The following is a 21,847-nucleotide window of genomic DNA, read 5'->3' as shown; positions in this document are numbered from 1 at the left end:
GGGGTGGGCGCCTTTCGCTTCTGTGGCCCTTCCATCCCAGTGGGTGCATGTATGCATGTTCCTAGCACACGCTTTTGGTAGGCAGCACTCTGTACTTGACAAGCTGGCATTCCACACTCCACATCTTCCAGACACCAGACCCCTATGTTATTTTTAACTGTCCAAAGTTTTTTCCACGTGGTGTAATTGATGGGACTCAGTAGCCTAGTGAGAACCTAAACTTCAGCTCATTTTGCAGCCCTTGAATGGGCTGGGTCTGATGACCCAGCAGAAAACCACCCTGTTTTCTGAATTGACTGTTCTAAATCTTCCCGCCTGCCCTACCTCCCCCCGCCCCCCACTCGTCTCTGGGGAAAAGAAGCGTGCACAAAGATAACCTGAGCTCGCCTGTTTCTGTGGCTCCAGATAGGAGGGAGGAAGATCGTTTCTGTCTGTGACCTTCTCCTCCCTGCTCTCTCTGAGTCCTGCTACTGAGGGACAAAGATACATTTCCAGGGAGATGACAGGAAGGGCACTGAGAAGGTTGGTCCTCAGTCATTTCTGGCCTCTTTTCCAGCCCCCACGTTCCCTGAGGGGTAAGTCACATTCTCATCATCCTCTGGGGACAGTCCTGGACAGTTGCTTTTTTTTTTTTTTTTTTTTAAGAGAGCCTGAGATCTTGTGTCTGGTGACCACTGTTCTTGTGATAATGGAGAAGATTCTCAGTCACCCACGTCCAGGAGAAAGTGCACCATTTCACTCTGGCCTGTCATTTACGTCACAAAGTCTCCAGCTTGTATCTTTTTTTTTTTTTTAATGTTTATTTATTTATTTTGAGAGAGAGGGAGAGAGAATCCCAGTCAGGCTCTGTGCTGTCTGTGCAGAGCCAGATGGAAGGATTGATCTCACAAACCGTGAGATCATGACCTGAACTGAAATCAAGTTGGTTGCCTAACTGACTGAGCCACCCAGGCACCCCTCCAGCTTATGCCTTGTTTCTTTGTGTTATTCACAAGTCTCTCCAGAGCACAGTGCACTTGGCATTTTTCTTATAGTAGTAGAACAAGTATAATGTACCACTTATTATGGCACTGGATATACAATGACATGCATATCCGATACGGACCCTATCTTTACAAAGCTTATAGTCCAGTTGGGGAGATGGGCACTAATCATATACATATATAAATAAAATTTGGATCTATGTTTTGTTGTAAAGCCAGGAGAACGGAGGAGAGTATAGAAGGGAACACTGTTCTGGCCTAGTGTATTGAGGGAAAGTTTCCTTGAAGAGGCAACATTTTATCCCAGGCAGAGAAATGGCACACGCAAAGGTCCTGTGGCACATTAGAACGAGCAGGGAAGGCTGTTGTGCCTGGAGAGCCAGAGAAGGAGAGAAAATACAGCTCAAGGTATGGTAAGAATTCAGGAGGGGCCAGAACACAAAGGACTTGATGGGAATTTTAGAGATGTGTATTTTTCCCTATGAGCAGTGAGCAGTTACAGAAGTTTTAAGTTAGGAAGTGGCTTGATCCAGTTCACGTTCTAAAAATTTCCCCCTGGAAATACAGGGAGGTGTAGCATGATGCCCTGGGAAGGACGGGGCAGGTGAGTTCTGAGGAGACTTTTCTGGGCAAAATTTAGAAAATAAAAATAAGATATGAGCATGTACATGAAGGACAGGGCATGAGCCGGAAAAGGCAGGGACAAGGGAGTTTCCCCTTTAACTGCTTTCCTCCTTCGTATCATTCCCAGTCCCATTTGGTAGTTTAAAGACACTGACACCCCATCCCCTACCCTGGACGTTTTTGATTCTCTGGAGAGATTGATTTTCTTCCCAAGCAGCATCTGCAGCACTTTGGTCCCCTCTGCTGTCCCTGCTGCTTCTTCCAGACTGTTCCTTTGGGCCTCTCAAGGTGTGGACTATCTACACGAGGCACACCTGTGTGACTGATGAGGCGGCAGACTTCTGGGCCTTCTCTTAGACCCCCCAAACCAGAATCTCGGTGGTAAGGCTGTGCACTCTCTTATGCCTCCTAAAGCTTGAGAACCACTGTTCTTGTAGCCCTGCACCTGCAACAACAAACGTAATGATGCTTTAACTGTGTGTGTGTGGGGGTTACATGTGGACCAAGTGCTTTGGAGGCACAGATGGTCTTCTTTAGGCCTGGCAACAATGCACTCCAGCAGACAAGGATCTGGTAGCCGTCCTTTCCTAGCTGATGCGGTTACAAAGTGACGGAGCTGGTGCCTGCAGGAGGCTCAGCGCTGCACGGCTGCTCCCAAACATCGCACTGTGCCTTTGTTTCTTCACGCCTCTGTTTTGTTTTGTTGTGTTTGTTTTTTGAGAGACAGAGAGAGTGGGTGCAAGTGAGCAAGGGGCAGAGAGAGAGAGAGAGAGAGAGAGAGAGAGAGAGAGAGAGAGAGAATCCCTGGAGGGAAAGAGAGAGATGGGGGAGAGAGAGAGGGAGAGAGAGAGAAAAGGGGGCTAACCCGAAGTGGGGCTTGTGCTCACCCAGAGCAGGGCTCGAACTCACAGACCATGAGATCATGACCTGGGCCGAAGTCAGATGCTTAGCGACTGAGCCACCCAGGCCCTCATGCCTCTGTTTACAAGGTGCGGTGAATCCTTATAATTTCCAGATGTAGTTCCTTTAAAAAAAAAGATTCGGTATCTTTTTGGGGGGAGGAGGTGGTTCATGAGATTCATCTAGAAAGTGAGTATCTAGTTAGTACATGAAAGGGTGGAATTAGGTGGGTTTAAATTATTTTAGCTTTTTAGTATGGAAGATAGCAAACCTATATGAAAGTAAACAGAATAGTGTGAAGAACCTCCATAAATCCATCACCCAAGTTCAACAGTCGTAACATGGACAGGGAGTGGGCATCTTTTCAATGGTTCAGTCAGGCTTTGCCCTGTGACGTTCTCATTTTTATGTCCATTGAATGAAATGCCTGACGGAGCCTGGGTGGCTCAGTCAGTTGAGTGTTGACTTTGGCTCAGGTCACGATCTCACAGTTCATGAGTTCGAGGCCTGCATCGGGTTCTGTGCTGACAGCTCAGAGCCTGGAGCCTGCTTCAGAGTCTGTGTCTCCCCTCTCTCTCTCTGCCCCTCTCCTGCTCTGCTCTGTCTCTCTCTCTCTCTCTCTCTCTCTCTCTCTCAAAAAATAAACATTGAATGAAATGCCTGATAAGAGAATGGGTAGAAGGATCAGACAAGATTGTAAAGTACCCCTACCAGCTAATGACCAGAGAGGGAGAAAGCTCTTTTGACTCAATTTGTCTCTTAACAGTACAGCTCATAGGCAAGGCTAGAGCTTGGAACTGCAGATCTAGGAAATACCTTGGAGATCACTGGTGGTCTCCCTTACTGTCGAGACATGGTGGAAGAGGCCTGGCAAGGTCTGGGATAGTGGTCAGGCCTCACACAGCTAGGAAAAGCACAGAACTGGGCTTGAAACCCAGGTCCTCCAGCCCTTCCTCCCTTATACCTGCCTCCCTTAAAATAAGTTTTTTTTCCTCATTTATTTAAAAAAAATTTTTCGAATTTAGATATATTTAGCCTATAACGTTGCATTAATTTCAATATATTAATTAATATATAATTAATTATGTATATAATAATTTCACTATAACATAGTGATTCGGTATTTATATGTATTGCAAAATGATCACCGAAATAAGTCTGACATCACCACACATACTTAAAAATTTTTTTTTCTTGTGATGAGAACTTTTAAAATCTACTCTCTTAGTAACTTGCAAATACACCATTATTAACTACAGTCACCATGCTATACCTTCTATCACCAGGACTTATTTATAACTAGAAGTTTGTACCTTTTGGACACCTTCAACTATTACCCTCCACTACCCTCTGCCTCTGGCAACCACCAATCTGTTCTCTCATTCCACGTATAAGTGAGATCATACAGTATTTGTCTTTCTCAGTCTGACTTACTTCATTTAGCATAATGCCCTTGAGGTCCATCCATGTGGCAAATGGCAGGATTTCCTTCTTTTTTATGGAGGAGTAATACTCCTTTGTGTGTGTATATACAGACCACATTTTTGTTATCCATTCATCCATTGATAAACACTTATGTTGTTTCCATGTTTTGGCTATTGTAAATAATGCTGCAGTGGATGGGAGCGTGCAGTTAGTGTTTTCATTTGCTTTGGATAAATACCCAGAAGTGGCATTGCTGGACCATAGAGTAGTTCTATTTTTTTCATATATATATATATATATATATATATATATATATATATATATATAAAAATATATAAGTATATATAAATATATAAAATATACATATTTATTTATTTTATTTATAAATATATAAAAATATATAATATATAAATATATATTTAATATATATGTTATATATAAAATATATAATTATATATATATACACATATATGTGTATATATGCATATATATGTGTATATATGTATATATTTAATATATATTTAAATATAAATTTAATATATTTAATATATATATTTAATATATATGTGTATATATATATATATATTTAAGTTTATTTATTTTGAGAGAGAGAGAGAGAGAGAGAGAGAGAGAGAGAGAGAATCCCAAGCAGGCTCCACATGACCCAGAGCCCAATGCAGGGCTCCGTCCCACAAACTGTGAGATCACGACCTGAGCCGAAATCAAGAGTGGGACCACTCAACCAACTGAGCCACCCAGACACCCCTAGGGTAGTTCTATTTAAAATTTTCTCAGAAATCTCTACTCTGTTTTCCACAGTGGCTGCACCAATTTACATTCCCTCAACAGTGCACATGGGTTCCCTTTTCTCCACCTCCTCGCCAACACTTATTTTGATACCTAGCCATTCTAACAGGCCTGAGGTGGTAGCTCATTGTACTCTAGTGTTTGTTTTTGTTTTCGCCCTGATGTTTTCCGGCATGAAGCCACGGGAGACAGAACCCCTATGAAAAGCTGTCCAGAGTCCTGATGGTTGAAATACCAGTATTTGGCTACCTCAAACCTTGGCTTCCTCCTTGTGAAAAAGACCCTTAGTGTAGCCTGGAGTTCTCCTGGTCTAGCTAGAAAAGAATATACCTGTAAAATGAGTACTGGAGGGAGTGAGGGGGCTGCGTGTGCATTCTCCCTTGGCTTTGCCTTCTCTAAAAGTCTAGAAGCTCTAAGGCAAAGTATGACAAGATAGTGGGAACCATGGGGAAGGAAGGTAGAAGAGAAGGAAGAAATCAGTTTCACTGGGCAGCTTCATGGAGGAGGTGAGGCTGAAGGAGGCCTTGATGGGTGGGGGGAATCTAGGGAGCTGAGGAGAGAGAAGCCTTCCCTTTAAGAGGGGAATCAACCTCTTAGCATGGCACATCAACCAAGAACTATTTAGCACCTCCCGAAGTGGAAGGCTCTGTGCTTCACGCTGAAGAGGATACTGAAAAGCAGAACAATTTCTGTTCTTCAGGAACTTCCTGTCTAGCTGAGGGAGGAGACCTATGTTGAATATTAATATAAGTTGAAGACTCTAAGACTCTGAGACGCAAGTTAACTTTTAAGATAAGCCTAAAGAAGAGCGCCCCGGAAACCGAGAGACGAGGTCCAAAGGAGAACACGGTAACCATGCCAAGGGCCGCGGACCCAGTGTCTTCTGTGTATGTGGCCATGAGCTAGCTGCTACACTAACCGCATCATTACAAAGCAGCCTTTTAAAGTAATAATTACACTAGTTCCAGCAACCATCTTGAACACCTACACTCTGCTCAGCAGTCTTGTGCTGAGCACATTAATTCATTAATTAGGTGCACGCACATTAATTCATCTAATCCTCCCGGGAAGCAGGTAATGTTAACTAGTTTATAGAGGAGAAAACTCTAAAGACTTTAAGCAACTTGAGTAATACTCCGAGGCACAAACCTGGGTCTGTCCATGCAAAGCAGGTAGGGGTTCAAAAAGGCACAGTGTACATGGCTGGGTAGCTGGGAGAGAGAAGGCTGGACAGGCAGTGAAGCACCTGGTGTAAATATCAGTGTGAAAACTTTGGCGCTGATCCTGTAGGTGCTGGGGAGTTATTTAAGGTATGGCAGGATGGACGCTGAGGGTGATTAATTTGCAGGATGGCTTGAGTGGAGAGGCCGTGGCAGGAACACAGACCAAAGCAACTGGGGTCTGTGGTGGTGGGGGCAGGGGGTGGCGGCGGTGGGAATGTGCCTGGTCAAAGCAAGTAATGAAAACCCTCACCGCCCATCAAACTTAATTAAAATCAAATAAACACTCCGGCAAACCCATCTCACCCCAAGTAGGGATAGAGATTCCAGATCACTCCTAGGGCCTTAATGCTGGTTTCAATATAGCTGCAGGGACATAAAGCTTCATCGATATATAATATTTGTAAAATATGCGTACGCTCTGCATCGATAGGCTCCCTTACACATTTACGGTTTCGGCCCTCAGCTAGGTCCTCGGTGCCCCATCATAACCTCTTTTCTGAGCCTTTTTCATTTCTTCTCTTCGGCACTTGTTCCAGGGTTTTCCATTTACCTGAAAACCCACTCCATCCTCTCGCTCTGAACAGATGATTTCACCACTGACTTCTTTAAGAAAATCGAAGCCATGAAGCAAGGAACTTCCTTGTCATTCCTGCCCCCTGCCTCCTTGTGGCAAAAGCCGCTTCTTCAGAGGGGCCTCCTCTGAGTACTGCACTTAATGCTGTCCCTGCAATAGTTGCCCTGGTGTATTACCCTGGTATGTGTTTTTCATAGTGCATGCAACCGTCAGAAATTATCTTTACGTATTTGTTTGTTCACCTGTCTTTAGTGTGCCTTTCCCCTTGGAATGTAAGTTCTGTGAGAGCACAGGCCTTGCCTGTCTTGGCCACTGTAATATCCACGGTGCCTAGTATATAGTAAGTGCGTGGGACATGGAAGGTGCTTAAAATAGAAAGAATGAGTAAATTCCCATGGCTTCAGCCAGTGCTCACAATTCAATCTTCTTTCCTCCTGACTATCTTATTGCCTACTCCATTTCTCCTGGGTATTCTCTTTCAAACTTATATCCTAAGTGAATTCTTCTTCTTTCCCCAAAGCTGCTTCTTCTCCTCAGGGTTCACTATTATTTGAGTAAAAATCTCAGAGTCATCTTTGGCTCCTGTCTCTCTTCACCCCTACTTTGTCCCTGAGTCCTGTTAACTTGACCTTGGCAGTGTCTCTGGACTCTGTCTCCTCCTCCATTTACCTAGGCAATATTAGTGCTCATAAGGACACAGGCAGGAGCTTCCCAATTGACTTTCCAGCTGCAGTCTGTCCCCATGTCAGGCTATCCTTGCCCACAGGGAGGGCTCTGCATAGTTCAGTTCCTTTATACCACCAGTGGCTCCTAATGATTATAGGATCCATCCATGTACCCATCCATCCATCCACCCATCTACCCACCCACCCTCCCATCCATCCGTTCATCCACCTTTCCATCCACCCACCCTCCCATCCATCTGTCCATCCATCCACCCACCCATCCATCCATCCACCCATCCACCCATCTGTCCATCTGTATGTTCATCCACCTATCCACCCATTCATCCATTCATCCATTCATCCATTCATCCATTCATCCATCCATCCATCCATCAGTTATTTACTGAGTACCAACTCTATGCAGCTCTGTGAGAGGTGCTAGGATAGAGAATGGAGAAGACAATGTTTGCTTTCATATACGTGTTCAGTCTTACAGGTGGGGACAGATAAAAATAGTCAAAAATCATTCAAGTGTTACAGGTGCTTTTTATTCATTCATCAAATATTTATTGAACTCCCACTATGTGCCACACACTGTAGGTGTCGGGGACACAGCTGTCAACGAAACAAAGTCCTTACCCTTGTGGGACTCACATTCTAGTGGACAAATGCACAGGTATAAATGCTATGGTGAGAATGAAGTGAGGTAAAGGGTATACATGTGCGAGTTTGCCCCCTTGCACGCTTGTTCAGAGATGACTTCAGTCAAGGTGACAATTGAGCAGAAACCTGCAGGACTGAAGGGAGTAGCACTTGCAGGTGTCTGGGGGAAAAGAAAAGCATTCTAAGCAGAGGGAACAGCCAACACCCTGTGCTGATGCCCTGGGCTGGGGATGTGCTTTGAGGAGTGTGTACACAGAGTAGGGAAGGAATCCATTCTGCCTGGAGGGACTGGGGACACTCCTTGGAGGAGGCTGCCAAACTACCTAGCCTGACGTTCACAATTCAGCTCATTCTGACATTGACCCGTGGACTTGGCTTGAATCATGCCAGAACGGGGACTTCCAACCTCCTGGCCTTTGCTTCTGTGACATTCTCTGCCAGGACTTCCCCTCTGACCCCCACACCTCTGCCTGATGACTCTCTCTAGTTTCCACTTGCCCTTCAAGGTCTGCGCCTCCTTCAGGCAGAACCACTGCCTGTGGCTCCCATAGTGCTTTGTTTATGCTTGCAGAGCCCACACATAGCAAGGGCACTTCTGGTGAGCTGTGTCTATGCCAGTCACCTCCACCTGCTAGAGCTCCTCACTGCCTCCAGCACTTTGGTCTCCAGCACTCTGCATTGTGTGAGGCACACAGTAGGTGGTCTAATGCATATCCAAATTTCACTGGAAAGGAACCCATTTTATTACCAGACCACTCTATATAGACATGTAGGCAGACATACATAAACTTTTTCTACATATCAGCTGCTTTTTTCCCCCTGCAGTACCTAATGAAAGCAACAGGGTCATGAAATTAATTTGTCACTCTGGTGCCAGCTTCACTCGGCTGACTCATGGCCTGGGATGGGATTTTAAACATGTGTTTCTCATCTACGTGCTAATTTCTCTTTTCCTTGTCGGTCATTTCTCTTACCCTCCAATTTGTGGGTAGTAACTGCCTTCGGGTCTGTGACACCTGAACTTCCTCCTACATCCTCTGAATGGATGCTTTCCAGCTTTGGGCTGAGAAGGAGGCAGGTGGACCCTGACTTAGGAAGGGCGAGAGGGAGTAAAAATGAAATGAGATTTCCTTCCCTGTCGAAAAGCATTAGAGCATATTTGTTAGAGAAAGGCCTGAAATCTATCTATATTTTGTTATGAATTGAATCATACGTCTTTCAGAGGATTCTGTGATCTTCCCTCCATAATGGAGAGATAAGAATATTTCCATGTATCCTGAGATTGTTAATGCAAATATTCATTGAGCACTCAGTACTATTTTGGGTGATGGACATAAAGCAATGAGCAAAATGGGTGAAATCCTTGCCTTCCTAGAGCTTACATTCTAGTGGGGCATACAGATGGTGGCCTAAGTAAGTAAATAAATGAGGTGGTGGCTGGGCGCCTGAGTGGCTCAGTTGGTTAAGTGTCCAACTCTTGATTTTGGCTCAGGTCATGATCTCATGGTTCGTGAGTTCGAGCCCCACATCATGCTCTGCACTGACAGTGTAGAGACTGCTAGAGAGGGGCGCCTGGGTGGCGCAGTCGGTTAAGCTTCCGACTTCAGCCAGGTCACGATCTCGCGGTCCGTGAGTTCGAGCCCTGCGTCAGGCTCTGGGCTGACGGCTCGGAGCCTGGAGCCTGTTTCCGATTCTGTGTCTCCCTCTCTCTCTGCCCCTCCCCCGTTCATGCGCTGTCTCTCTCTGTCCCAAAAATAAATTAAAAAAAAAAAAATGATGGGAGAGACTGCTAGAGATTCTCCCCCTCTCTTTCTTTCTCTGCCTCTCCCCACTCTTTCTCTCTCTCTCAAAAATAAATAAACATTAAAAAAAATGAGATGGTGGTAAATGAAGGCAACCAAAGCAAGGAGTTGGGACAGGGGATGTTGGGGGACGACAGTTTAAAATAAGGTGGCCACTGAAAAGTGTCATTTGAGGGTCATCTGGGAGAAGCAGATTCAAGGCAGAGGGAGTAGCAAGTGCGAATCATGGGTGATGTTTTGAAGGGTGGCAAGAAGGCCAGTGTGGCTGGAGCAGGGCAAGACAGAGGCAGATTAGTATGAGGATTTTGGCTTCTCTTTGGTATTGGGAACCCACTGGAGGATGTTTATAGTGTCACCCTGGCTACTGAGTTGAGAGTAAATGGAGAAAAGCGGGGGCCAAATAGGGGACAAGTAAGGAGGCAGTGGGTGGGAGCAGGGTGGTAATTGTAAAGGTTGTGAGAAGTGACTGGATTTTGAATACATTTCATAGATAAGAATGACAGCATTTGCAAAGAAATTGGAAGTAGGATCTGACAACAAGAGGCATCATGGGTGACTCTAAGGTTTTTGGCTCGAACATGTAGAAGAATGGGATTGTTAAGACGGTGAGAGAGTGGAGGCGGGTGTGTGTGGGCTCAGTTTTGCCCTTGGTTGGCTTGAGATGCTGATTTGACACCCAGGTAGAAATGTCCAATAGGCCGGGGCATTGTTGGGCCTGCCCCTGTTGGACCTCCATCCAGGGAGGAGATTAGGAAACTGTCTAGAGGGTCTTGTTGGGACCTGGATGGCAAACTGGTTGATCCATAGGCACAGGGAACTATCTCTGGGCTGTGCCATTGAGTTTAAAATAATAAAAAAAAATCATTTAAAAAAGCATATTTGGATTCAATTCAAGAAATATTTACTAGCATCAACTATATGCCAGGCAACATGATAAGTGCTGGTTGTAATACAAGAGTAGGACTGAGATGGTTTTTGCCCTTTGGAGCTTAGAGTCAATGGAGAAAACTGTGTAAAGCATGCATTTTTATTAGAACAATGGTAAATCCACAACTAATATGAGAATAGATCCTATATCTTGATGAATAAATTAAAACACTTACTCATGACACTCTATTTCCATTGTCATGATAAAGCAAGAAAATCAGAAAATGTAGTTTTCCAAATGGAACTTTTTTGCTTAGAAATTTGATTTGGAAGTCCTTGTGACCAACTGGAGGTATAAGTGACCGCTGAACAAAGCTAAACATTTTCCCATGACCAAGCACTTACGTAGGAGGCCCGTGGTTATATAGATTATATAAGTCATCCCTGGCAGGGAAGTTTTGTTTTTAAAAACTGCTACACTCATGCATGCTATTCAAGTTTTACTTATTTTAACCTCAAAAGTGGATGAGAAACTTTTGCCAAAGTGGCAGCAAAGGTTACAAAAATTCTGATATGAATACGACACCGGTGGGCCTGGAACATTATGGCCTGGTTGCCCTATTGTCTGACATCATTTACTCACCTGGTAGTCTTTACCATTTTGGTCTTTGTGTCCCATGAACTGGGAAATTGGATTAGGGTAGGGAGTTGGGTAGTTTTCTCTGTCTTGGCATCAGATCATGTCTTTCCTTATTTTGGACAATATCCCAGGTGATTCAGGATGTCCTGGAAAATGTACTCCTGACCCTAAGTCTTGGAGGGTTGGGAAGGATGCATCTAAAGTGGCTCCTTGTCTAGCATGAAAACTCTGTGAAGGTGTCAATTTTGTCTTGTTTACCACTGATTCTCCAGCACCTGACTCCGTGCCTGGCACAAAGTAGGTGATTGACAAGTATTTGTTGAATGAATAAATGAAAGGTGCCTCCCATCCCACCAGTCAAGCTGTTCTGTCTCTAGAGTGAACAGAATCTGATGGTAGTTGACTTTGAACAGTGGTGTGTGGGAGTATTTCTCAGGCCCATACCTTCTGTCCACTGACAAGGGTAAGGTCAGATAGAATGGCCTGGGCACCTGAATATACCAACAGACTTGATGGGTGATTCTAGAAGGTTTTGGGGAATGGTGTGGGGGTGGAAGGAAGCCACAGAGGACAAACGAAGTTAGACTATGATAGTCAAAGGAAGAGTTAGCCAAAGATGGGGAAATGCTCAGGCAAAAAGGTTGCCAGCTGGGGGCTTAACTTAGCTTTTGGGAAATATCCCTACCCTTCCACACCAGGATTTATTTATTTTGAAATAAATCCCAGACATCATTTATTTTATCTGTAAAAATTTCAGTATGTACCTGTAAAAATAAAGATTCTTTTAGAAAATACAGTTACAATCTCATCCGAGTTAAAATTTTTTTTTAATGTTTATTTATTTTTGAGAGAAAGAGAGACAGAGCCTGAGCAGGGGAGGGGCAGAGAAAGAAAGAGACACAGAATCTGAAGCAGGCTCCAGGCTCTGAGCTGTCAGCACAGAGCCCAATGCGGGGCTTGAACCCAGGAACCCGAGATCATGACCTGAGCCGAAGTTGGACGCTTAACTGACTGAGCCACCCAAGCACCCCAACAATTTATTAATAATATAAAATATCCAGTTAGTGATGAAATACATTTCTTTCTTTATACACACACACACACACACACACTTATATATTATTGTTTTAGCAGTATTTAAAAAATGACTTCATTGGTTTAATGGAAATGTATATTTGTTACTAAAAATTCAAGCAACACACAAAAATAACAAGGTGAGAGCAAAAATGGACCAAATCCATTAGGTGAACTTCATTTCAGATACCTTTCCATGCATATGTTCACACAGAACAAAGATGGGTATAAATGCTGTCACAAATACTTCTTTATATTAAAAGAATTGCTAAGTGTTATTTTAGAGCTGAAAGGGCACCTAAGACTTTTACATAGCAGATCCCTGGAGGGCAGGGCCATTCCTCAGTTGTGTTTATACACCCACCTCCCCATCTTTGTGCCCCAGGTGGTCCATAACTATGGTTTGAATGGAAGGGGTCCTTAAGAAATCACTCAGCTGTCTTGTGGAATAGGATGGCGCATGAGCTGAAATCACTTGCTGAGGTCCGACAGCTAGTGAGGGCACATGTTGGGCTGGGCATCCTGTTTCCTTGGTCTTTCTCCAGCCTGGGATTGAGCTGTGGAGCAAAGTGGGGCCGTGCACCAGCTTGGAGTCAGACGCCCCTGGGCTTGGTTCCGCTCTGGATCTTTTCCCATGACTTAGTTGCGGTGTGACGTCTCTTACTCACACAGCTTTCCTACCTCAGAGGGCTGTTACGAAGAGTCAGTGAGATAATGCTTAAGAAGCTTATGGCATAGTTCCTGGCGTGTACCAGGTGCCAAACAAACATTAACTGTGGTTGTTATCATTATTTGTGTTGTAACGGCAGCAGGAGTACTAATAGCATGATTCTTTTCTTATTCTGCTGGAAATGTCAACTGGAACGCAAAGAAAGCCCAACCCTCCCCCTCTTCCCTTCCCCCTCCGCTCAGGTTCAGATGGAACCCAGTTCATAACTTTGACTTTCGCTTCATTCCTGCCATTGGGAAGGAGAGATTATTACATGTGGGAATCCTTTTCCTGTATTGCGCCAGTTTCTGGTTGGCGGATTATGTTTAGTGGTCAAGGTTCATGTGTCTTCTGCCTATACGTAGTTCAGCGGTGCTGCCTTAACAAGAGCTTTGCAAATAATTATTCTAAGCTCTTCAAATAGAAACCTCGGGCAAAGGGCTGGGTGCAAGACGTCTGGCCTTCGGTCTGCTGAGTTAGCAGCTCTTTCAGGGCCCTCCTCCAGGCCCTGGGTCTGTCAGGTCACTAATGGAATCTGCTGGAAGCAAATTAACTCATGAAAAAAGGGCTAACAAATCACTCCAGCTGTTGGTGTCTGCCCCAGGATGGCTGGCACTCTCCTGTCCACACGTAAGTCCTCACCCCACATTTCATGGCCCTCTTGGGGAGCCCCGCTTTCTCTTACATGGTTAGTGAGGAGCATAAAGGCTGCCCCGGAATCTCAGCCCCCCACAGCATAGCTATGGCCTGTGCACGTGAGAGGGCCATCTGTGCAGCCCAACATGCCCTCCTGTGTGGGCGGCTTGCGAGCTGGCTCCATGTATTATTCACACTTCTGGGTTCGGGTTGGCTTAACCATTTGCTCCAAGTCGAGGCTGGGAAAAGGGGGGCAGGTGGGGAGAAAACAGATATGCTCTTAAGCCTGGGCTTAGTCTCTTCTTCCCTGGTCAAACGTGTGCTCTTTCGAAAACATTATCTCCTATGGGGTGGGATCCAAGCTCCACATGGGTCTGCCCGGTCCCCCTGCATTCCTCAACTGTAGCTTCCCTCCCCAGCACCCCTCAAAGCTTGGGGGCCTTCACAAAGCAGACTGGAAGTGCCAGTCTACCACCGTGAGCCTCCTTCTTCCCCTCCTTCCTCACCCCTCTTGGCTCCCCCAAAGTTGCCTCATGGATCCCTGAGTAAATTGAGGATGTTCTGGGAAGTGTGTGTGTGTGTGTGTGTGTGTGTGTGTGTGTGTGTATCTGTCCATCCTGCTGGCTGTAACAGGAGTGATAAGAGAAGATGGAAAGATGCTCTCCTGCCCCAGAGAGGGGGAGTCCGGGGAGAGGGTTTCGTGGAGCTGGAGAACCACCAGGTTCTCCACAGGTATCCTGTGATACCTGCAGAAGAGAATTGGAGTAATGGAACTGGGCTGTGGGGGTAACTGAGGATGTATCTGGGATGGAAGGAGCCCTAGACATCCTCTCCCTGTGCCATAGGTGGAGAAAGTTAAGAGGAGTCATGCCGTGCCCGAGGCCGTCACATTGAGATGAGCTATGTGAAGCCCCAAAGAATAGGCCAGGCCATAAAAGCCACGCATTACTATCTTCTGTCTTTCCTTCCAGTTCACTCTGCTCTTTAGTAGCAGTGGGTGATCTAGACCCTGGAACATAAGACTCCTGACATTCCCTAAGAATAGAATTTACACCTGGGTGCTGGTGATTTGGGGCTCCTGCTAATAGTTCATGCCTTAAACCATTAAAAATTCCTGAGGTAGGAAGCCCCCCCCCCCCCCCCCCCCCCCCCGCTCCCCCAACAGCAGCTGTTGGTGTCTTGGTTCACTCCTTGGTGCTATCTTTTCTCCTCGCCTAGGGACCAAGGGTTGTGGGTGTTTGCTTTGGACCACATTTACACATGGGTTATATAGAGTCCATTGCCTCCCCTGCCCACCCCCTACTATGCCTTGCCCAGCAGGACTCTGAGAATGTCTTAGTTAAAAGTCTCCCTGCAAACTAAGCTGTGTAGAAGCAGGGTGAGCCTAAGGAGAAGGTTCGTGGCTGTTATGGACGAGGCCTGAGTGTTGTGTCTCCCAGGTGGCCAAGTCTTGTAGGCACAACCTAGAGAGGTCTTCACAGACCAGAATCACTGGAATGCATTTCAGTGTGTTGAACAGGGCAATGCTTCTACAAACCATGCTGCCCTGGTCAGGTCACCAGTCTGTGCCTCAGTTGCTTTTTCTACAAAATGGGGCTAATAATAATAATAGTGACCCATTATCTCACCAGGGGTAATGATGAGATGCCACGTGTGAAATCTCTTTAGAAAGAAGGCAGAGGGTGGGCTCAGTTCCTACTTCCCTCATTTGTATTATTATTATTATTATTATTATTATTATTATTATTAGGTCATGGCAAATAAACCACTTGAAATTTATCTCATTCATCTCAGATAAAAAGGTAGAGAGGTAAGTATCTATCATCTTTGCTTAATAAATCAGAGCCATCGTCACTGGGGAAGTCAGAGCTGGAGCTGGCAGAAGCTGGGCCTTGGGCCTCCCAGTTTGGTCCGCCTGCCTCTCCTGCCCATTACTTTTTTATATTCCATATCAAAGTCTCCATCGTTCTTTCAAGTCCTGTGTAGCCTGGGCTCTGATCATCCGGGGACTGCACAATTCTTACTAATATCAAAGGGGAGGGTTTTCTTAGCCTGCTTCCCTTCGTTTCTACGTCAGTGTCAGGACGGAGAGGGCAATAGTGGCATTGGAAGGACATCTGTGCCCCAAAAGGAATGCATCTTGGTCTGTTGCAAATTGGGGTTCCCCCTGGTGACTTTAAAGACAGTGAGGAGTGAAGTGTGAGTGGTAACTGATTAGCTACAGAACTTCTGTGACTGGGAGCTTTCATTTCCGGGTCAGGATGGAATATGGACAATTAGATCCTGCTGCCTGTCTCTGCCAAATACCCGGAGTCCAAAAGACCCAGAACGTGTATTTTCCTGCATTTCGGATCCCCGATCACTGATTTGCTGAGAGCAACTGTCTCTAATTTTATTCATGCAAAAAGCAGGTGTCGGTGAAAAATCCTGTAAACGAATCGGATATTCCTATTGGCCTCATCACTCCAACGCTGTTTTTTTTCCCCCCACTTCTTTGCTAATTACTTTGCAACTGGTGAGGGCTCTTTGAGTAACCTCAAATTCTCTGTTTCTCAAGCTTCCAACTGAAATATTCTCTAGATAAACACTTCAATGATGGAAGCGGTTGGTGTCACTGGAAAAGCCCATTCTTTAAGAGAAGAAGATGATCTTAATAATTGGAGGGACTCCAGCCTATTGGCTGGGAGCCGGGTCACACTAGTGCAGAATGGCAGCCTTTCAGTGGCATTTCTCAGGCTTTGCTTAAGCCAGTCAGGTCAAGAAGCCTGAATCATTCTCCTGGTCTTGAAGCTCTGTTTCTGACTTAGTTTTGCCTGATGCGGCTTCAGACTCCTCTGCCAAGTGGGTTGCAAGGAATTGTTCTTTCTCAGCGTGGTGCATTCTGGATGAAATGACCTGAATGTTGACAATATTACGATGAGAGTTTGTAATTTTTTGCTAAAAGACAACAAGATGTTTCCAAAATCTACCGACTTACTTTGCATAGGCATCGGGACAAAATGCCACACTTGGGGAAAAATAAAGGATCTGAAGGTAACTTTTTCATTTTATAATTTTAAACATTTAAAAAGTCACATGCTGGTTGTAAAAAAAATGCATAGAAGAAGTGCATAAAACACGACAAAAAAGAACAACAACAATAAAAAAGACTTCTTCTCTGATTGCCCATTTTGCTCCCTACTGTTAAGGGCATGGTTGTTTTTGTTTTGTTTTGTTTTTTGTTTTGTTTTGTTTTTGGTTTTTTTTGGCATATCCTTCCAGATATTTTCCTTTTTTAAAATTTTTCTTTCTTTATTAAAATTAAAAAAAAAATTTAAATTTATTTTTGAGAAAGAGAGAGAGAGAGAGAGAGCATGAGCAGGGGAGGAGCAGAGAGAGAGGGAGACACAGAATCTGAAGCAGGCTCCAGGCTCTGGGCTTGTCAACACAGAGCCCGACATGGGGCTTGAAATCACGGACTGCAAGATCATGACCTGAGCCAAAGTCAGATGCTTAACCGACTGAGCCACCCAGGTGCCCCTAATTTTATTTAAATCCAAGTTAGTTAACATATAGTGTAATAATGGTCTCAGGAGTAGAATTTAGTGATTAATCTAAGAAAGAAAAATTCAGTTGTAGGGTAATTTCCTTTATTTCTTTGACTAAATGGTAAATTGAGAGAAAACTCATTCAGACCCTTTAGGAAAATCCTTCCTACAAACATTTAAATATCTCTAATCAGCCTATAATTTGCACATGGCCTGGGCTTTCTTTAGGCAAACAGTATGTAGTGTGTGGCAAAGAAAGTTAATCTAAATTTTTAACAAAGTGCCAGCCGACCATGGGAATCAGCGTGTAAGGTAGTAACACTGACTGCATGTGGAGAAGAGATTGTGGGTGTTTTTTTAATAACATTTGATCAGTGGCATACAATTTCTCCAGGTATCTCAGAGCAACAGGTTAAAGGTCGAATAAATGTGTAACGTGAGAATGTGTGACGTTTATTGCCAGGCACAGCGACTGGCGATGATCCTTAAGAGCGTGAGGTGCAGGAAGCTCTGGATGGGTTCTCTTGAGATGGAAAGACCAGCCAGGAGGGGCATCCCCTGTGTTTATACATACTCCCCTCCCCCTGTCAGGAAGGGGGGAGGGTGGGGTTACCGAAACAGGCTCAGTATGGCAAATTGGATTCCGATTTCGGTTTTTCCTCCTTCCACAGACTTAGTGGTCATTAGGCTGAAGAAGGTCCCATAATCTGAACTCGTTCTCTGGTTCCCCGGACTGGTGCGCACATAGGACTCTGGCTGTGTTTCACTTTGCAGCCTGTTCTGGGATGAAGCAGCAGGAGCCTTGAGGGGCACCCTCCAAAGCAGCTTCTCTGTCGCCTCCTTTGCCCCAGTTCTGTGGGCCCATTCTTCTCCCGCAACTTGACTCTCTCTGGAGAACCGGATCTGGGGCTCGGAGCCCAGTGCTCTGTTTTCTCCTCTGCCCTCCCTTCAACTACCTGCGGCACCTCTTAGCTTCCACATCCTCAAAAGGGATAATGTTCTCCTTGAAAGCGTCTTTTGAGGATTAATTGATGTTTGCTCTATGCTTTGAAGAGAGAATCCTATCAAGTCTCTGCTGTCCTCAAAGCTGGTCCCAGTTCCAGCTGGTGCCAGGCCTGGCCAATCCGGACGCAGCACGAGCAGGCCTCTCATTGGCCGCCTCTCTGGGGCATACCCTTGGGCTCCTCATCTCCCTCAGTAGAAGGGCGACTGCCCACATAGGAGGCACAGACCCTCACGTGGACATTTTATACGTTGCATGTTTTTTGCTTGGAGAAAGGGTATTTGCATCCCTTGGGAAGTCAGTTTGTGGCTGTCTGTGACATTTTCTCATTTGGAAATTGTTCTTCTCTCTTTCTCTCTTTTCAATTTTTATTTATTTTATTTTATTAAATTTTTTTTTTAACGTTTATTTATTTTTGAGACAGAGAGAGACAGAGCATGAACGGGGGAGGGTCAGAGAGAGGGAGACACAGAATCTGAAACAGGCTCCAGGCTCCGAGCTGTCAGCACAGAGCCCGACGCGGGGCTCGAACTCACGGACCGCGAGATCGTGACCTGAGCTGAAGTCGGACGCTTAACCGACTGAGCCACCCAGGCACCCCTCTCTCTTTTTAAAAGCTTTGTAAGTGTAAGAGTAGTTAGAATCTGCCACCTCTCAAGGAAGTCCCTTTGCCAGGCCATTTATATGGTAATTGTGTGTGATTTGGGGAGGAAAAGGATGTTACCTGCTTCATGATAAGCACTTTCATATCTGTGAATTCTTTTTTTTTTTTTAAATGTAATACTGTTTATTTAACTTCAAAAACATTTCAGCATTCTAAACATACAGAAAAATAACAGAACGTTGCAAATTGTGTTTAGTATAGAAGGTTCTTTGAACTTTCATCGATGCAGTAGCTCTTTGCTTTGCTGACCGTGAAGAGCTCTACAGTTTGTTTCAAAGCAAACAGGTTAAAACTACCGCACTTAACTAAAAAAGATGCAAACACTTCTCATGCCAGCTGACTGTCTCCCCCCACCGCTGCCCCTTTTCCACAGCTAAGAATGGCAGCAGAACGCTAGGTCACTATATACAGAAACAAGACAACCTGAAGCTAAACAGATGCCCACTGCAGTGTCCACAGGCCCAGCTTCACAGTGCACGCCCTGAGCTACAGCCCTTCCAAAAGGCATCTTCCCCCACAGCCTCAAGCCAAGCAAGGAGCATGAAGACTGTGTCTCAGTGGTTTTGTCCTTTTTTTTTTTTTTTTACAAACTATAGATATGTACAGTTGAGAACTCAGGATTTCTAGCCCATAACCATAGAGTTAACACCACCTTACAAATTCAAAGGGAAAAATGCCAGAAACATCCCTAAAAGCCTTGTCACACCAACAGCAAAGTGCACAGAGTGCGGAGAACACGAGAGCCTTCTCATTTTAAAAATGTTTGGAGAGGGGCACCTGGGTGGCTCAGTCGGTTAAGCGTCCGACTTCAGCTCAGGTCATGATCTCACGGTCCGTGAGTTCGAGCCCCGCGTCGGGCTCTGTGCTGACAGCTCAGAGCCTGGAGCCTGTTTCAGATTCTGTGTCTCCCTCTCTCTCTGCCCCTCCCCTGTTCATGCTCTGTCTCTCTCTGTCTCAAAAATAAATAAATGTTAAAAAAAATTATGAAATAAAAATAAAAATAAAAATGTTTGGACATACGTACAACTCTAATACGTTTCAGGATGCTCCGGACCCCCATGGCCGCTTCATGTAAACCACTGACAATTTCTAGAGCACTTTGAAGAGACTACAATATGACCATGACCCAGCTGTGTAATTAAACTTAACGAGGGCAACAGACCCGCCTCAAATAAGAGAGGTGCCAATGACAGTGCTCCCTACTCTAAGGAGACAGATAAACAGTTCTTTTTTTTTTTATTCCTCCTCTTCTTCCTCCTCCTCCTCCTCCCCTTCCTCCTCATTTTCTTCATCTTCCTCTTCCACCTTTTTCCGGGCAACTTTTGCAGGATGCTTTTGCGCCATCAAACTTTCCTTTAGACTTACGGTCGACGACATCCTTCTCGTACTTCTCCTTTAGCTCCACCGCCTTGTTGTCGTAAGGCCGCTTTTCACTGTCACTTAAGTTATCCCACATCTCATCCAGCTTCTTTGCCACATCTCCAACGGAGATACCAGGGTTTGTAGATTTGACCTTGGGGCGGAATTCTGAACAGGACAGGAAGAATCCAGACGGTGGCCTTTTGGGGGCGTTAGGGTCCTTCTTCATCTTGCCTCCCTTAGCTGGTCCATAATCCTTCATTTCCCGATCATAGCGCACTTTATCTGCCTTTGCCATTTCATCAAATTTAGATTTCTCTTTCTCAGACATTGTCTTCCACCTCTCAGAGCACTTCTTGGAAAATTCTGCAAAATTGACAGGGGCCTCTGGGTTTTTCTTCTTATGTTCCTCTCTGCACGTCTACACAAAGACGGCATAAGCAGACATCTTGCCCTTTGGTTTCTTGGGATCACCTTTAGCCATCCTGACCGTATTGTTCGCTAGTCTGGGCAGTGCAAGGCACGATGCACAGCTCTGCGCTCTCCAGCCTCGCCTTAGCTGCCTCCACGAGAGCTGCCTTATCCGTGAATTCTTTGTTAAAGTTGTTTAATCAAAGAAATGGGAAGCTGCAACCTCCTTATTGGAAGGATCTAGAAATGCAGTGTGAGTTAAGAACCTGAGGGTTCTAGGGAGAAGGTGGTTGAGAAAAAGGAAGAAGGAGGGTTTTTTTTTTTTATTTTTTATTTTTTAACATTTATTTATTTTTGAGACAGAGAGAGATAGAGCATGAACGGGGAAGGGTCAGAGAGAGAGGGAGACACAGAATCTGAAACGGGCTCCAGGCTCTGAGCAGTCAGCACAGAGCCCGACGCGGGGCTCGAACTCACGGACTGCGAGATCGTGACCTGAGCCGAAGTCGGACGCTTAACCGACTGAGCCACCCAGGCGCCCCAAGGAGGGTTTGTTTTAAGCCCAGAACAAACAGGGAATTCAAACAACGTAAGTCAAAGACACCTTAGTTGTCTTATCATCAAGGAGGACGAGGCTGGAGGGCAAAGCCAGCCAAGCACACTTGGGTCCTCTTCTGTGTCCTCAGATGGGCGTCAGGACATGGCAGGGGATCGAGGACCTGCTGCTGACTCTTCCAATGGGGCATTTCAAGGGGAGCCTTCATTTCCTGTCATTCCCCTCTAGCACCTGATCCCCATAAAGTGTCTCAGGCTCTTGGGGGCTTGTTTTAAGCACTGGTCTTTTTAATAGAAACCACTGCTTGCCTGTTTTAAATAATATTTCTGGCTTCTTGCAAAATCGAAGATCTGGCAACCCTGACCCTTCACCCCATCAAGGCAAGCACCAGCCGCTGCTGTCCCCTTTGATGGGGCAGTGGAACAGAACAGACGCTGTCTGGTTCACCGACTGGGGCACATGCTGACTTCTGACCTGTCTGGGAAATTAGTGAGGGGATGGAGTGTTAGTCCAGAAGCATACGCTGAGCACAGACATGTACACACCTATGCACACACTCATCACCAGGATTCAGGCCCAGACGGGATTACTCAAAGAAAGGTCACCTCTTGGCAGGTTCAGGGTGTATAATCCGCATGACAGATTTGAGAGAAGTTAGTCTTCGTGAGAGGAGAAGAATCAGATGATCATGGCACACAGTGCAAGAGATGCTTGTGTGTGTTGAAAAAAGAAAGT

The 21,847-nt window shown here is 45.3% G+C and overlaps 1 protein-coding gene and 1 pseudogene across 7 annotated transcripts in view; one reads left to right on the top strand and one right to left on the bottom strand.

Annotated features, from left to right (window-relative positions):
* Positions 1 to 21,847, top strand: part of DPF3 (double PHD fingers 3) — a 304,745-nt gene that overhangs the window by 56,152 nt on the left and 226,746 nt on the right. The window contains exon 1 of one of the 7 annotated variants that reach the window (XM_058739556.1): positions 13,364 to 13,586. The exons of 3 other annotated variants lie outside the window; for them this stretch is intronic. In XM_058739556.1, coding sequence (XP_058595539.1) covers positions 13,513 to 13,586 — 74 coding nt within the window. In that variant the 5' untranslated portion in view covers positions 13,364 to 13,512. Of the gene's footprint in view, positions 1 to 13,363; positions 13,587 to 21,847 lie in introns of those variants that run through there. 3 more of the 7 variants (XR_009264602.1, XM_058739559.1, XM_058739558.1) reach the window with 3 other exon arrangements.
* LOC131517458 (high mobility group protein B3-like) lies at positions 20,008 to 20,733 on the bottom strand (annotated as a pseudogene).

This window comes from Neofelis nebulosa, chromosome 7 (assembly GCF_028018385.1).
Source record: "Neofelis nebulosa isolate mNeoNeb1 chromosome 7, mNeoNeb1.pri, whole genome shotgun sequence".
NCBI lineage: Eukaryota > Metazoa > Chordata > Mammalia > Carnivora > Felidae > Neofelis > Neofelis nebulosa.
The sequence above is the reverse complement of the archived record's forward strand: the minus strand, read 5'-3'. Positions and strand labels throughout refer to the sequence as shown.